This window comes from Malaya genurostris, chromosome 2 (genome assembly GCF_030247185.1).
Source record: "Malaya genurostris strain Urasoe2022 chromosome 2, Malgen_1.1, whole genome shotgun sequence".
In the NCBI taxonomy this organism is placed as follows: domain Eukaryota; kingdom Metazoa; phylum Arthropoda; class Insecta; order Diptera; family Culicidae; genus Malaya; species Malaya genurostris.
The window spans coordinates 42,037,651-42,054,368 of record NC_080571.1 but is presented as its reverse complement, the minus strand read 5'-3'; the positions used below and the strand labels follow the sequence as shown (position 1 = coordinate 42,054,368).

The 16,718-nt window shown below is 38.6% G+C and overlaps 1 protein-coding gene across 9 annotated transcripts in view; it reads left to right on the top strand.

Moving 5' to 3' along the window:
- Window positions 1-16,718, top strand: part of LOC131432620 (protein ultraspiracle homolog) — a 134,391-nt gene that overhangs the window by 76,332 nt on the left and 41,341 nt on the right. For 7 of the 9 annotated variants that reach the window (XM_058599001.1, XM_058599000.1, XM_058598997.1 and 4 more), the window contains exon 2: window positions 6,169-6,660. The exons of 1 other annotated variant lie outside the window; for it this stretch is intronic. In XM_058599001.1, the coding sequence (XP_058454984.1) occupies window positions 6,567-6,660 (94 nt within the window). In that variant the 5' untranslated portion in view covers window positions 6,169-6,566. The remainder of the gene's footprint in view (window positions 1-6,168; window positions 6,661-16,718) is intronic. One more of the 9 variants, XM_058598999.1, reaches the window with a different exon arrangement.

Sequence of the window (16,718 nt, the reverse complement as noted above, 5' to 3'; positions counted from 1 at the left end):
TTTTTAGGCCTTTTTCTGATAGTAACAGAAAATTTATGTTCGCTTAGCGGTTTATGTAGAACTGCCAAATGGCATAACAGATCAACATAATCCGTTATGCACCGACGTGTCGAAGACGGAAAATGAAGTTTATATAGACTAATATCGCTTCGACTCGAACGAATATTGGCAGTCCCCTTTCAGATTTTAATGAAGCTTACTGGACATGTAGTCTTTGTCACATAAAGTACTTTGCCGATTTTTTTTTAAATCGATCTAGACTGTTATTCGGTCAAACTTTCTTACTTTTTCTTCATACGGCTATAGTCGCTATATGATGAATTCTTCAGCAATCTGTTGTACTAAAAATGTTCTCAAAATTAGTTAAATTTTTGTATAAAAATATAGAGAAAATTACCAATCGAATTGTACACAGAAAAAATTGATTTTAAAAACTCGATTTACAAAAAAATATCAGTTATTATTATCTTTCCTATCACCTCGGCTAAATATTGCAAGATGGTAACTTCTAAGAAAAATCATCTTCTCAACTAAAATTTAAATGAGCATGAACTTAGCGAGGCACCTCTCGCCGATGATAACGCAAATAGGTGAATAATTTGTTGCTTATTTTTTGCTAATTAGTTACGATAATTTTGAATTTGTTGCTCAACTTATTTTTTGAGTACTTCACTAAGTTCATACTTCAAAACAGATCGAAGCCCAGTGAATAATTTGTTGCTAATTAGTTACGATAATTTCAAATTTGTTGCTCAATTATTTTTTAATTCTTTTGAGTACTTTTGAGTTTTGAGTGAGTAATTTTGAATTTGTTGCTCAACTTATTTTTTGAGTACTTCACTAAGTTCATATGAATTTAGCGAAGCCCCCTTTCAAATATGCTACAAAACAGATCGAAGCCCAGTGAATAATTTGTTGCTAATTGGTTGCTAATTAGTTTCGATAATTCTGAATTTGTTGCTCAATGATTTTTTTATTTTTTCGAATACTTCGCTAAGTTCATATGAAGTTAGCGAAGCAACACTTTCACATATGCTTTAAAACAGATCGAAGCCAGGTGAATAATTTGTTGCTAATTAGTTACAGTAATTTTGAATTTGTTGCTCAATTTTTTTTTGCTTTTTGAGTACTTCGCTAAGGTAATATGAAGTTAGCGAAGCCCCTCTTTCAAATATGATTCAAAACAGATCGAAGCCCAATGAATAATTTGTTGCTAATTTGTTACTAATTAGTTACGGTTATTTCGAATTTGTTGCTCAATTTATTTCATTTTTTTTGAGTACTTCGCTAAGTTCATATGAAGTTAGCGAAGTTCTCAAACAAATGAAAACTAAATTGAGCAACAAATTCGAAATTATCGTTACGTACTCAAAAAAATAAAAACAAAAATTGAACAACAAATTCAAAATTACCGTAACTAATAAGCAACAAATTATTCACTGGGCTTCGATCTGTTTTGAAGCATATTTGAAAGAGGGACTTCGCTAATTTCATATGAACTTAGCGAAGTACTCAAAAAACTAAAAAAAAAAATCATTGAGCTACAAATTCAAAATTACTGTAACTAATTAGTAACAAATTATTCACTGGCCTTCGAACTGTTTTGAAGCATATTTGAAAAGAGGGGCTTCGCTAACTTCATATGAACTTAGCGAATTACTCAAAAAAAAATTAAAAAAATAATTGAGCAACAAATTCGAAATTATCGTAACTAATTAGCAACAAATAAGCAACAAATTATTCACTGGGCTACGATTCGTTTTGAAGCATATTTGGAAGGGGGCTTTGCTAACTTCATATGAACTTAGCGAAGTACTCAAAAAATTGAGCAACTAATTTAAAATTACTGTAACTAATTAGCAACAAATTATTCACCTATTTGCGTTATTATCGGCGAGAGGTGCCTCACTAAGTTCATGTTCATAAAATTTAATTTTGTCCAGTACAGATACTTTTTGCAAATATCAGGCAACTTGCGATATAGTATTCTGTAATATCTCCTCTCAAATTAAATTTCTTTGGATTCTTGGATGATTATGACATTCAGTTCAGTTTACCCGTAAAAAAATAAACCATTGATTTTACAGCATAAACAATTGATTCACAATTAGATATATGGGTTACAATACATTTCATTGTATCTTGACAAGATTTTTTTCATTTCCAACGATTCAATATATTGTTTCTACGATTCTACAATTGAACTTATTGTAAACGTGGTGTTTCAAACAATACGCAAACTGTACATTTGATGGTTTTCCAAGAAAATATCTATGAGAAAATTTTATGATTTGAATTGTTACGATACTTAACAACCTATACATTCTATTGTAAAAAGCATATTCACAATTAATTGAATAGTGTGTAACAATACATTAAAATATTTTTCTATGGTCAAAGCAAAATTTATGCAGGTTTTGTAACAGCAAATCGTATTGTTTTTCTACAATATTTTTTATTCGGGTAGTTTTCGGTAAATAAACACTCTGAAAAAAAATCAATATAAACAAAGTAAAGTTTTTGTTAGAAAAACTTTTTATCTCTAAAGTGCCCATCTTGCAATGTACGAATGATTGGTAGGTAACGTAATTATCTTGGGACATTTCATCAAAATGTTTAAAATTTTCGAAATCAATCTTTTTCAGTGCAGAGCTCGATTTGGACTTTTGTCAGTATTTTCATTTATTACATTTGACTGCCAACTCCGAATACTATTTAGCGCGAAATCCGTGTATATATCAGGTGTACAACTTTGCTTCCGCCGTTTTCCGATAGGTGGCTGTACCGGCTGAGGCTGGTCATAATTCATAGATGATAATGCCTTTAAAGTGAGTGTGTACAGTGCCTAACGAATTGTCATCACCATTTCAGTGACAGTTGTTCTTGTTTTCGTATTATTCACGCTCGAAAATGTCATTTTATGTGCCCAATTCTCGCCATTTGCGGGAAGTTTTACTTTTTTGTTACAATTCGAGAACAAAAGCAGCTGAAGCGCATCGAATGGTCTCAGAAACTTACGGTGATGCTGCTCTGAGTAATAGAACGTGTCGGGAGTGGTTTCAACGTTTTAAAAGTGGTGATTTCGATGTCAAAGACAAACATGGTGGTGGAATATGAAGATTCGTGCCAAACCCAAGAAGAGCTTGCCGAATCGTTGGGAGTGAGTCAGCAAGCCATTTTAAAACGTCTCAAGGCCCTGGGCATGATTCAGAAAGAAGGAAACTGGGTGCCGTACGAGTTGAAACCGAGGGACATCGAGCGCCGTCTATTTGTATGTGAGCAACTGCTTCAGAGACAAAATCGTGAGGGGTTTTTTACATCGAATCGTAACCGGAGATGAAAAGTGGGTTTGATACGATAATCCTTAACGCAGAAAATCATGGGGAAAGCCCGGGCATGCTACTTCGTCGAAGGCTAAACCGAATATTCACGTCGGCAAGGTTATGATTTGTATTTGGTGGGATCAGCTCGGTGTGATTTACTACGAGCTCTTAAAATCGGGTGAAACCATCACAGGAGATCGCTATCGAACGCAACTGATGCGCCTTAGTCGCGCGCCAAAAGAAAAACGGCCACAATATCAAGAGCGACATGACAAAGTCATCCTTCAACACGACAAAGCTCGGCCTCGCGTCGCAAAAGTGGTCAAAAAGTACCTGGAAACGCTGAAATTGAAAGTTTTTCTCCACCCGCCGTTTTCTCCAGATGTCGCCGTTTCTGACTTCCACCTATTCCGTTCGATGGCACACGGCCTAGCAGATCAACATTTTCAATCCTTCGAAGAGTTGGAAAATGGATTGCTTCATGGATAGAGGACTCCTTTTTTCGAGCCGGGATTCGAAAATTACCGGAAAGATGGGAGAAAGTTGTCGCTAGCGACGGACAATACTTTGAATAATACATCTGTAAGCACTTTTTCGCAATAAAACTTTTAATTTTGAAAAATAAAACGGCGGAAGCAAAGTTGTACACCAAAATAAACAAAATTCTGTTTGTTGCTTTCTGCGGTCGTCAATTTTGATTTAGGGGAGCTTCTCCTGTAAACGGAGTTTTTCGTTTCCCCCGGTGAACGACCAAGAAGGTTAAAGCCGGGGTGAAATAAATTATGAAAAAAAAGTATTACGTTCCTTAATTTCAAGTGTAAATGAAAGAAACTAAAAAACTATGGGTTGCCGAATCTTTAATTTTCTATATAATTTTAAATTTTATTAAAGGCTGATACTGTTTAAATTTTATGTAAAAATGTCGAGTTGTTTCAGAGATATGGTTGCTCATAGTGGGGCATGCCATTTTCGCAGAAGTAAACGATAAGCCTCAGGAAATGATTCTGGAACAAACAATATTGTCGCAGTTTTGATTTTTCTAATGATTTTTACAAACACTACATTTGCCAAATGTTCATTGATTTTCATCAATTTTTTTTAATGTGATATAGAAAATTTTCTTTTACAATTTTCTCAACAGTGCTACATTTAAAATTTAATACGCGTTAATCTGATATAAAACATTTTAATCAATCAAGCTCTTCTTCAATTATCGTGCCCATCACTTTGACAGTTTGGGCTACTTTGAGCAACCATATCTCAGGAACAACTCGATGTTTTTGCATAAAATTTACACTGTGGCAGTCTCTAATAAAGAATAATAACCACATAAAAATTGATCCCTTAGTTTGCTGTTGATCCACGCACTGAATGAAAAAACAAAAGCGAAGGATAAAGAAATTCACGAAAATAGCTTCCGTATTGATTCAATCTACACTGTGAGCAGTTCTGCTGCGGGGCAATTTGCACACCGACATTCTGCTACTGATCATTTGCATTTGAGAGAAATGCACTAAACAGTTAACAGCATCGGAATGATAATATTGATATTATTACATTACATTCTCATTCATATAATAAATAGTCCTTTTGAGATCTCTAAAGTCATAGGACCCCAAAAATAAACTTTTTTGAATATTTCGCAATATTAGCTGTAGGAACCTGGGAAGTATTAGGACGCAGAATTTTTATTTACCTCAATCCTACGTCAGCCTTGCGATTGGGTCTCTGAAATTACCTACTCCAAGTTTTTCGCAGTCCACCTAAAACCTAGATATCTAAACTATTGCCGATCCCTTATCTGAAAAGTCCTATCAAACTTTTGATTAGATTTCTATTAAGACGGAACCTGTCAGATAAAATAGATATTTCCGTGAATTAACTCCAGTATTCCAAACAACCTTTTCCTTGTTCACGTTTTATGACTCACTCCTGATAAGGAAAGTAACAACTACTAATTCGTTCCACTTTTCGAACAAATAACGTAAATTCCTTAGTCGCGTGCCACGACAAAAAAAAACGACAGTGCCATCATAATGATCATCCTTTGATAACGCCCGGTTGCTTTGTTCCGGGCTTTCTTTGTTCACTGGCCGCTTCCATTTCCGTGTTGTGATAAGAAATGGATGCTAGTTGAAATAAGTTTCGATGCCGGTAACTACTGCCCATAATAGAATCGAACTAGCACCACATATGCAGCTAATATTGTACTTGTATAATGTTAATTAGATCGACATACCACCCTCTCGATATTGTCATCATCGTCATCATCACCATCACCATCCACAATCGGTACCGTCTCAGGGTCACAACGTCAGTTAACCCAATTCCCGGTCTGTCGTGGTAACCGACGGCAGTGACTCGCGAGCATGCACTTTGCGGTTGGACCGCACTCCCGAAGGTTGTCTGCTTCTAACACTTGCATCCTGTGCATATAAATGTGCTCCCGGCTCAGTGCATCTGTGTCTGTATCTCCGCCGCTCTGAATGCTATCGGTTCTCGCCCAGTTCTCAACCATTGGACCGACAGACAGCAGAAAGGGGAGGGGGAGGGTGGTTTGGTAGCTGGTCGTCGTCGGATGCGATGATAATAAAGCATGCAATTTCGTGCAATTGAATGTGTTATTTCTCCTGTGGCGCGCGGGATCACATCTGACCATGCATCCGGTGCAGAGATTTGTATGTTCGGGGAAGAAATTTGTTCTCGGAGCAGGAAATTTTGATACGAACAGAAAGAATCATCGGCAAACAGCTAATCCACTGTGTTATTGTGGGTTAGGTGAAGGGGGGGAACCTATAGTAATTAGCTGTTTGGCGTAGAAGAAAAAAAAACAAATCCATTCCAGCTGGGGGCCCTCTTGCCAATCCAACTTTGCAGAATGTGAAGAAGACAATGACCAACAAGAAAGCAAACGAAAGCAAAAAAAACAGCGAAATTCCATGATTCCAGTTGAATTCGCGTCATCGCCGCAACCCGTACAAAATGAGTGATTGTGCTAATTGAGTGAACAAACTCGTGCAAACGAATACGTTTTCGCATGGTGGTGTGTGATCAGAAAAGGTAAAGAGGTTTGCTGCTGAAATAGCCTGAACTTTGGATTACGGCTGCAGCAGCAACAGCAACAGTAGCAGTGTTCAACTGAAGATCGGTTCTCGCACCCCGCATTTCCCGAAGTGCTGAATCATCTCGATCGATCTCGTCGTGGAGTCTTTCGTCCAGTGTGATCGTGTTGTGAACCGAGCAATGTTGAAAAAGGAGAAACCCATGCTGTCGGTAGCGGCAATCATTCAGGCACAGGGACGATGGGATCGAACGCTCCCGTTGGCGGGGCTGGCAGGTAATTTGACAAATGTTTAGATCAGTTTTTTTTAGTTGGTTGCATCAGGGTTTCGCCGTAGATGGGCAAAGTTTTCAGTATTTGAATGCTGTGCAAGGGTTTTTGTCTAGTTTTTAAATCATGTTTGTATTTTGAAGTTCTGGAGTGTTAATAATAATGCGTAAAATTGTAAAGTAAACTAAAGTAAAATTAAAACTTTCACTATTAGTTTATTTCAGACAAAATTTTTCAAATTGTTTTCCACACTCTTTATTTCTTTTCAAGTTGGTTTTAGAACTGGGAATATTACCATAAATACGGAATTTTTGATGACGAATCTTTTGCTTCATGAGAAAGAGTATCAAAACGTACATTGTATCATCAATTGAGTGTCGTATGATTTGAACCCGAATATCAAGAGGCGACATTGCAGGTCCAAAATGTTGCTAGGTGCGTCATTCAAAGTGTGTTGCACGGCTAACGGATTTTAACAAGCATAGATTCAAAATGAATGATGAAGGCTCCTGCCCAAACCCCAAGTGTCTATGAACATTCGTTTAACTCCGTTCACCCACAGCTCGTTTTTTATATCTTAGAAACATATTCCATGTTGCATCGTTTCAATTCCGGAGCGAAATGATGGATCCATGTTTCATCCATTCTCATATATGGACGCAAAAACAAAAAGTCTAATTTATTACTTGTAAACATGGCCAAACACTGGTCTGAATTATCAACGATTGTGTGACGCGGCACCCATTTCGAGAAGACCTTTCTCAGGGTCAAATGTTCATGTATAATTGTAAACACACTTTTCTTTGATGTCTTTACGTCACGTAATTTCAATTTACGATTAGATATAAACACCTTTCTGGAGTAACCACCTCATTCGGACGACCAGAAGGTTTACCATCTTCGGTGTCTGCAAGACCAAGTTTAAATTCAATTTAAACCAATAACAAACGGTTCTTTTCGATGGAGCACTGGAGTCCGGATAACACTTGTTTGAATCCATTGGTTTGAAAATGGTAAAAGTTTCTTCGCTCAAATAGCTGACTAATCGAAATGTCATGAAATTTCACACATAGTCTTTTGAAAGTTGGTACTTTGTAAACGTCATACGATAGCACCATATGTGGGTCAATCACACGACTTATTGAGTGATGTGTCACTGTACGTTTTTTATACGATTTTTTAATATGAATTTTCAAAATAATGCGTTTCTTGCGAATATTCAAAGTTATACGGTTTTTTAATGCGAATTTTCAAAATTGTTTTAGCATAGTGCGAAAATTTCATACGAATTTGAGTAATTCTACAGATTTTTAAGCGAATTTTCAAAGTTATGTGGTTTTCTTGTGTTGTAAATGCACGAAACGAGATCAAGTGCTATCTCGAAAAAAATAATTGTTCCTAGTTGACTCTAGTTGCTCCACAAAAAATATTTTTTTGTATTTTTTTATCGTGATAACACATATCTGGACATTGAATGCGTTTCTAAAACATAAAAAAATTCTATTTCAGAAATCTCAAAATTTTTCTTGGGCTGATCTCAAAGTTTTTCCAAATCGATATGTTTCAAGAGTTAATTCTTGTTCAAAATAACACCAGATGACACATTGAGTCATGAATTTTTGAGATTTTTTCGAAGTTATTCAGAATTGTATAGTATCGGCTCCATTACAACGCATTGCTTACATTACCTTCTTCTAGTGGTCTGAGTTGAGCTGCAAATTCTAGAAAGCGATATAGTTTTAGCCACCCTTGCTCAGACTTTTCGTAAAACCAGGCGAATAACCCGATCCAATTTTCCAATGTTTTTTGAATTTGTCATTGAAGTCATTGATCGGACGAAATTGAGAACAATGAAGGACGAGTGGAGGTCATTTTTGATAAAATCCTTTTTGTTGTCATGTCAATTCCGTAGATTTTAACCGGATGGGGAAAGTATATAAAGCGCATAAAGCTTGGTTCATTGTAAGTAGAATGTTCTTCTGTAATCCCTTAAAAGTTTGTGGTTCACGAATAATTTCATACCAGAAAAAACTAGGCTACGTTGCCCACTTGAACACTGCAATCGAGATTATCTTCGCAGGATGGCAAGTGACCGGGAGAAAATCGAGAATTTGGCTCACCAGTAAAAAACCGGGAATTTCAGTGCAAATTCGGGAAAAATATCACTGAGTTACAATTTTCAGCATTTTTTTACTTTTTATATTGAAAAATTGAAAATGAAAAATTGGAGGCAACACCCAATTCTGCGTTTGGGCGAAGAGTTCAGTAAAAGTGTTGAACAACTTGTTATCTCATACAGGTTCTATGTTGAGCGATCCATTGGAAACCGGGCCAACTCCCCATGTATCGCCCAACGATCTTCTAAGTGTTTAACGGCAATCAATCAGAAAGCATCAAAGATTTTCAGTAATGTCATCTTGAGACAATACTTGTGTTTTGCTCATATTTGTGTGAGATATTGAATTCAACAGGACTCACACAATCGAAAACGTTGTCGAATTTGACTTTATCCATCGTTTGCAGGTAGTATTTAATTTACTTCTTTGAGAACTGAAAAGAACCGTTTTTTCTAGAATATGATTTGATTTGTTCGTTGATGATAGGAGAATTAAATTTAGTTCGAGCTTCAATCATAAACAGATTTGAACAATCGATATCAGCCGAAACCATTTCAGAATTCACATTGCTTTATTTGAAATCCTGAATATTATTGGTAGATGATCTGGATCAAGGTCTGTTTGAGTAATCCATTGACTACAAATGTTACATTAATCCTCTAAATTCAGATCAATTGTAGAAGGGTTTCTCATAGAAGATAAATTAGTTGGGTTGTTTGGAAATAAAACTGATTAGAATCCAGCGGAGAGTTTATTATGAAGAATTCGTACTTTCTGATCATTTTTCTGGTTATTCCACGAGAGTATCTTAGTATTTAAAACCCCATCACAAAAAAGGTCGATATCTTATGCGTTTTTGAAAATGTCATTTGATTGATTCACTCATCAACGCATTGAAATTGCAAACATATCGCATTTGAGAAATGCGATTATATGACGGATGTACCTATCGTTTATTGACTAATTGGCAGAATTCTTCGGAATAATGTTTTTGTTCGATTATCTTTAAGCGGTACTGATTATGAATACAACGGTGCTATTGTTGGTCTACCACAAACTTTAAATAGAATACCTACCGAGGTTGACTTTCACAATATACGTAGTATAATCCAAACGAATTTTTATGTAAATGCAACTGAATAAGTATTCAAAATAGGGTTTTACTTGATGATATATCAATTTTGTTTTGTCGGACATGCTACTGTCAATAATTTAAATTATGGTTTCTATTACAATCAACATGAACATAAAAATTCATCTGAGGGTTTCGTTCATTGAACAATCGCAAATTGGGAAATTTAAGTTTTTTTTTTTTTTTTTTTTTTCAATAGTATAATATATATTTTCAGGCACACTGCTTAAGCTCTAAGATGCCAAGGGTATTTCCTAATCTTAATTAACGACTAACTTAAAACTAGAATAGTATCATTAGATTATGTCGTCTAGAGTTTTTGAAAAAAGCTTTTAGCTGGTATTCGGCAGGTGTCGGTGAATTGAATATTGCATGAATTCCAAATGGTGCTATATATGGCCGCTTCCTTTCGGTTCGTGTGGGTCCGCGGGAAACACCCCCAGGCTACGAAGGCCCGGCGGGTGGCCCGCATGCTGGTCATCGTCTGGAGCGTAGGACCGTAGGCGGTGATGGTGATGTTACGAAGAGATGAGAAAATAAAAAAAGTAAATATTGTGAAAACCGAGGTAAATAGGGGGTATGGAAACAAAATGTCTGAAAACTACAGAGATCTAATTAGTTGTCGAGATGGTGAAGAGACATGGAAGGGGGGAACGAAAAGTTAGTGACAAAAAAAGATCTTGTTAGTTCCAATGAAGATGGTGGACAGGGACGGTGATCGAGAGAATCGAGCGGATGTTAGTGTCGAACCTGTAGGTGGAGATTATACTTTCTGAGCGAGGTATAACAGATTACACTTGGATATTAATGTGTTTGAGGTACTGGTATATAAGAAGCATATAAGAGATATCCCGACTAGCCAACACATCTCGGACCGGAACTTCAGGTGGTCTACCTCGGGCCCTTAGGGAGTCCTTTAATAAAGACCTGGCGTCACGATACTCCGTACACGTCCATACGACATGCTCGATGTCCTGATAACCGTCACCACAAGCGCAGAGACCGCTCTCCACGATTCCAATACGCCGGAGGTGCGCGTTGAAGGTGTAATGGTTTGACATGAGCCGAGACATCACACGAATGAAGTCACGACTCACGTTCATCCCCCTGAACCAAGGTTTCGTCGATACCCTAGGGATAATGGAATGCAGCCATCGTCCCAGTTCGCCATTGCTCCATGAAGTTTGCCAACTTTCGAGAGTTTTCTGACGAGAGATACTCAAAAATTCATTGAAGCAGATTGGTCTTTCATAAATATCACCTTCTAATGCGCCCACCTTAGCCAATGAGTCTGCCTTTTCATTGCCCGGAATGGAACAATGCGAAGGGACCCAGACTAACGATATTAAATAAGACCGTTCAGATAAAGTTCTCAAATGTTCCCGTATTTTCCCCAGGAAATATGGGGGATACTTTCCTGACTTCATTGCCCGGAGAGCTTCTATTGAGCTTAGACTGTCCGTGACAATGAAGTAATGGTCTTTGGGCAAGGTTTCAATGATCTCGAGGGTGTACTGAATAGCAGCTAATTCTGCGACGTAGACTGAAGCCGGATCACTGAGTTTGTACGAAGCGGTGATGTTCTGGTTGAAGATTCCGAAGCCTGTGGACCTGTTGATGTTTGATCCGTCAGTGTAAAACATCTTTTCACAGTTGACTGTTCTAAATTTATTATAAAAAATATTTGGGGCCACTTGAGGGCGCACGTGGTCCGGAATTCCACGAATTTCTTCTCTCATGGATGTGTCGAAAAACACAGTAGAATTAGTAGTATCCAAGAAATGAGCACGGTTGGAAACAAACGAAGAAGGATTAATATTCTGAGCCATGTAATCAAAATACAAGGACATAAAACGGGTCTGAGAATTGAGCTCGACAAGCCTTTCGAAGTTTTCAATCACCATCGGATTTAAGATATCGCATCGGATTAGCAATCGATATGAGAGATCCCAGAATCGGTTTTTCAACGGTAAGACGCCCGCGAGCACTTCGAGACTCATCGTATGAGTCGACTGCATGCAACCTAAGGCAATACGCAAACAACGATACTGAATTCTTTCCAGTTTAATGAAATGGGTGTTCGCGGCAGATCGGAAGCAGAAGCATCCATATTCCATTACGGACAATATCGTTGTTTGGTACAGCCTGATCAGGTCTCCTGGGTTTGCACCCCACCAAGTTCCGGTTATTGTGCGAAGAAAATTGATTCTCTGCTGGCATTTTTGTTTCAGATATCTAATGTGACATCCCCAGGTGCCTTTGGAGTCGAACCAGACCCCGAGATATTTAAATGTGAAGACCTGAGCTATGGTTCCACCCCCTAGTTGAAGCTGTAGTTGTGCTGGTTCTCGCTTTCTTGAAAATACGACCAGCTCAGTTTTCTCCGTAGAGAACTCGATACCCATTTGAAGAGCCCATGTCGACAAGTTGTCGAGGGTATCTTGTAATGGTCCTTGGAGATCGGCAGCTTTGGGTCCTATAATGGACACAACGCTGTCGTCGGCAAGTTGTCTTAGCGTGCAAGATGTGTTGATACATTCATCAATGTTGTTTACGTAAAAGTTGTATAAAAGGGGGCTTAAGCATGAGCCCTGAGGAAGACCCATGTAACTGAATCGTATTGTCGACAAATCACCATGTGCAAAATACATGTGTTTCTCGGACAATAGATTATGTAAAAAGGTATTCAAAACCGGCGAAAGACCATGCTGGTGCAGCTTCTTAGATAGGATATTTATAGAAACTGAATCAAAAGCCCCCTTGATATCTAGAAATACTGATGCCATTTGTTCTTTACGAGCAAATGCCATTTGAATTTCGGTTGAGAGCAACGCAAGACAATCGTTCGTTCCTTTACCCCTGCGGAAGCCGAATTGTGTATCTGAAAGTAAACCATTAGTCTCGACCCAATTGTCTAGACGGAAGAGAATCATTTTTTCGAACAACTTCCGGATACAGGAAAGCATAGCAATCGGCCGATACGAATTGTGATCGGAGGCTGGTTTCCCAGGTTTTTGAATGGCGATAACTCTCACTTGTCTCCAGTCGTGTGGAACAATATTACCCTCGAGGAACTTGTTAAACAAATTCAGCAAGCGCCTTTTGGCAGAGTCAGGAAGCTTTTTCAACAAGTTGAATTTAATTCTGTCTAACCCCGGGGCCTTATTGTTACACGACAAGAGCGCAAGTGAGAACTCTACCATCGAAAACGGTGTTTCGTTTGTATTCGAAGTCGCGGCGCGGGATATCTTCTGTTCCGGAACAGAATCAGGACATACTTTTTTAGCGAAATCGAATATCCAGCGGTTAGAATATTCCTCGCTTTCGTTCGTTGTGTTTTGGTTGCGCATTCGTCGGGCTGTGTTCCAAAGAGTGCTCATCGATGTTTCTTTTGTTAATCCGTCAACAAACCGTCGCCAGTAACCTAGTTTCTTTGCTTTAACTAAGTTCTTCATTTGCTTATCTAGCGCTGCGTAATTTCTATAATTATCTGGTGTTCCATATTTTCTGAACTTTTTGAATGCTAAAGATCTTTCCGCGTTCAGTGATGAGCACTCTTTGTCCCACCACGGGTTGGGAGGACGAATGTTAGTATTCGCGCCGGGTATACGTTTCGTCTGAGCTTGAATCGCAGTGTCGAGAATCAAGCCAGCCATAAACGTATACTCTTCCTCCGGAGGAAGTTCTTGTGTTGTTTCTAGTTTCTCAGATATCGATATTGCGTAGCATTTCCAATCAATATTTCGTGTGAGGTCATACAAAACATTGATTGTTTCCGATGGTCTTAATCCGCTGGCGATTGAAATTACGATAGGCAGATGATCGCTACCGTGGGGATCAGGGATTACCTTCCACGTGCAATCCAACCGTAGCGATGTCGAGCAGAGGGATAAGTCCAGCGCACTTGGTCTTGCTGGTGGTGCGGGAATTCGTGTCATTTCTCCCGTATTCAAGATTGTCATATTGAAGTTGTCGCAAATATCATGGATCATAGCTGATCTGTTATCATCATGAAGACAACCCCATCCCGCACCGTGAGAGTTAAAGTCTCCTAAAACTAACGTCGGTGCGGGAAGAAGTTGCATGATACTGCTGAGCCAGTGGTACCCAACTGAGGCTCTAGGGGGAATATAGATGGAAGCAATACAAAGGTCCTTGCCTTTAATTGTGACATGACATGCGACAACTTCAATACCTGATATCGAGGGGAGGTTAATTCGAAAGAAGGAATAGCACTTTTTGATCCCCAAAAGTACTCCTCCGTAGGGATTATCTCGATCCAGGCGAATAATGTTAAAATCGTGGAAGTTTAGTGATACATCAGAAGTTAACCAAGTTTCGCACAATGCAAATGCGTCACATTTCAGATTATTTACTAAGTATTTAAAAGGATCTATTTTCGGGATGATACTTCTACAGTTCCACTGTAAAACAGTGATCGAATCCTTGACCTCGTTCGAAAAATTAGCCATCGAAGGAAACGATTGCTGAGAGGAGGGGCCATTTTGCAGTCAGCTGCATCAAAAACATTTTAACTTTTGGCAGGAAAGTCATTAAAATACCTTTTAGGGGGTCAGAAATGTTGAAGACGGAAAATATAAAGTCCACAATGTCACTGAATTTTACAAGTCCAGCACTTGATGTGTTTTCTGGTTCCTTGGGGACTTTCGGGGTTTTGGGTGTCCCCGGAAGTGTTGGATATTCTTTCTCCGATTTCAAGTCTCCGGAACTAGGAGCTTTTGGCTTCTTCTTTTCGTTTTTTTTACCAACACTTCCTTCTGCTGTTACTTTTGGAGGGCCTTCAAGAGATATCTTCGAACCCTTTCTAGGGAGTTTAGGAGATGATATATTTTTCCTCTTCCTAAAACTACGAGGGACAGTTGAAGATGTACCTTCTTGAGGATCGTCAGAGTCGCAATCGTCCGCAGACAAACAGGTGTAGGGGTTCTGTTCAGGTGGTGTGGCGATTTTCAGCATTTCTGCGAACGAGCGGTTTGATCGTTGCTTGAGAGATCGTTTCAAATGATCTCCACGCAATTTATACGCAGAACATGCTGTGAGGTCATGCGGGGCCGCCCCACAGTAAAGACACTTTTCAATGTCTCTGTCGCAAACGCCATCCGCATGACTCTCTCCACACTTCGAGCAGCGGGGCCGATTTCCACAATGGGAAGCTGTGTGTCCTAGTTGTTGACAACTAGTGCAATTCATTACCCGTGGTACGAAAAGTCGTACAGGTAGACGAACCCTGGCCAGGAGAACGAATTTCGGCAAAGCCGAGCCGGAGAAGGTCACCCGATACGAGTCCGAGTGGGGATAAGACTTTGTCCCATCCGCGGCGATCGATACTGAATGCAAACGTTTGCAGTCCAGTATCTTGACATTCTTAAGCAAGGGATCTTTAAAACATCCGACCCCATGTTTTAAAATGTCCTCGCATGTCAGACTTGGATCCGTGATCACTCCGTCTATCTCGACTTCGCGAGCTGGTATATAAACGCGGTAGTCCCGCGTAAAGTGATCGTTTCGAGCGATCTCATTAGCATGTTTCAGACTGGTCAACGAGACCCTGAGCTTATCGGGACGAATTTTTGAAATAAATTTCAATGTTGTATATTTCGACTCCAAGTCTTTAGATATTTTCAAAATATTAAGCGGTTTATTCTTCTCTTTGGTCCGAAAATAAACCACATAAAGGCCGGCCGAGGGTGAAGGCTCTTCGGGATACTGTTTAACCCGGTGAGTCTTACTATTTGGGGCAGATTTAAAATCTGTTTCCATTTTATCTTCGGGGGGCAGGGGAGAATTTAATGGACTTGCCATAGCGCGGTTGAGGTTCCGCGCAAATTATAGGGGGAGTCAAAATATAAGACGATAAAGGGACACGAAGGAAAAAAAATATTATACTTAGCTAATGATCCGTAGCAACTCGGCCGCTGAGGCCAAGCGTTAGTTACAACGACCTCCGAGAATAAATATGCACACTGCACCGGTTCACGGCACCACACTAAACGTCGGTTCACTGTTCTTATTGTTTTAACACAATAGCACCCGGCACTGTCTAACGGTATTTATTGTTTATACTGTATTGATCTACTGCACAAGCTCACGAACAAAAGATCTGATATTAAATGACCTTGAAACGGATTAGAATGGATTAACGCACAGCTGCTCTAATGCAAACTACCATCCGATCGATACGACGGTCACGAAAGGAATGGGAAATTTAAGTTGATAATCCACTTGCCACCCTGTGTTCGAGATTAATTTGAATAAAAATTCTTGGAACTTTTGAATTTTTGAAAAGTATACTACATGGAATGAGAAGTCCTGTGCCTAACAAAGAAAAAGTAATTTACGTGCCCTGAAGAAACCTTTTCAGGTTTGGAAATAGATAATAGTCTAAACCGTTATCGAAAAAAAAAAATGAAAGCTCCCTAAAATTCCACTATGAAGAATTTTGACTGATACACTGAGGATGAATGCAAATAGCATTCGAAATACTAGTATCTGTCTGTCACTATTATTTTATTTTTATTCATAAATACGTTTATTTCTTAAGGCAGTTTACATAAGTTTTTCTTCGCCGTAGCATCACTTTTACATAATATTCTTATCCTAATTTAATTCTAACATAGTCACAACGTTTTGCATTTATTAAAACATATTCTCTTATTACTTAAATATCATCTTAGGTAACTCGTCATTAATTATGAAATCTACTCGGAAATATTATTTGAACCAAACGATTAACTTCTATAAATTATAAAATAAGCTGTTATTTTCAGACATTTTGTTAATAATTTCATAAACTG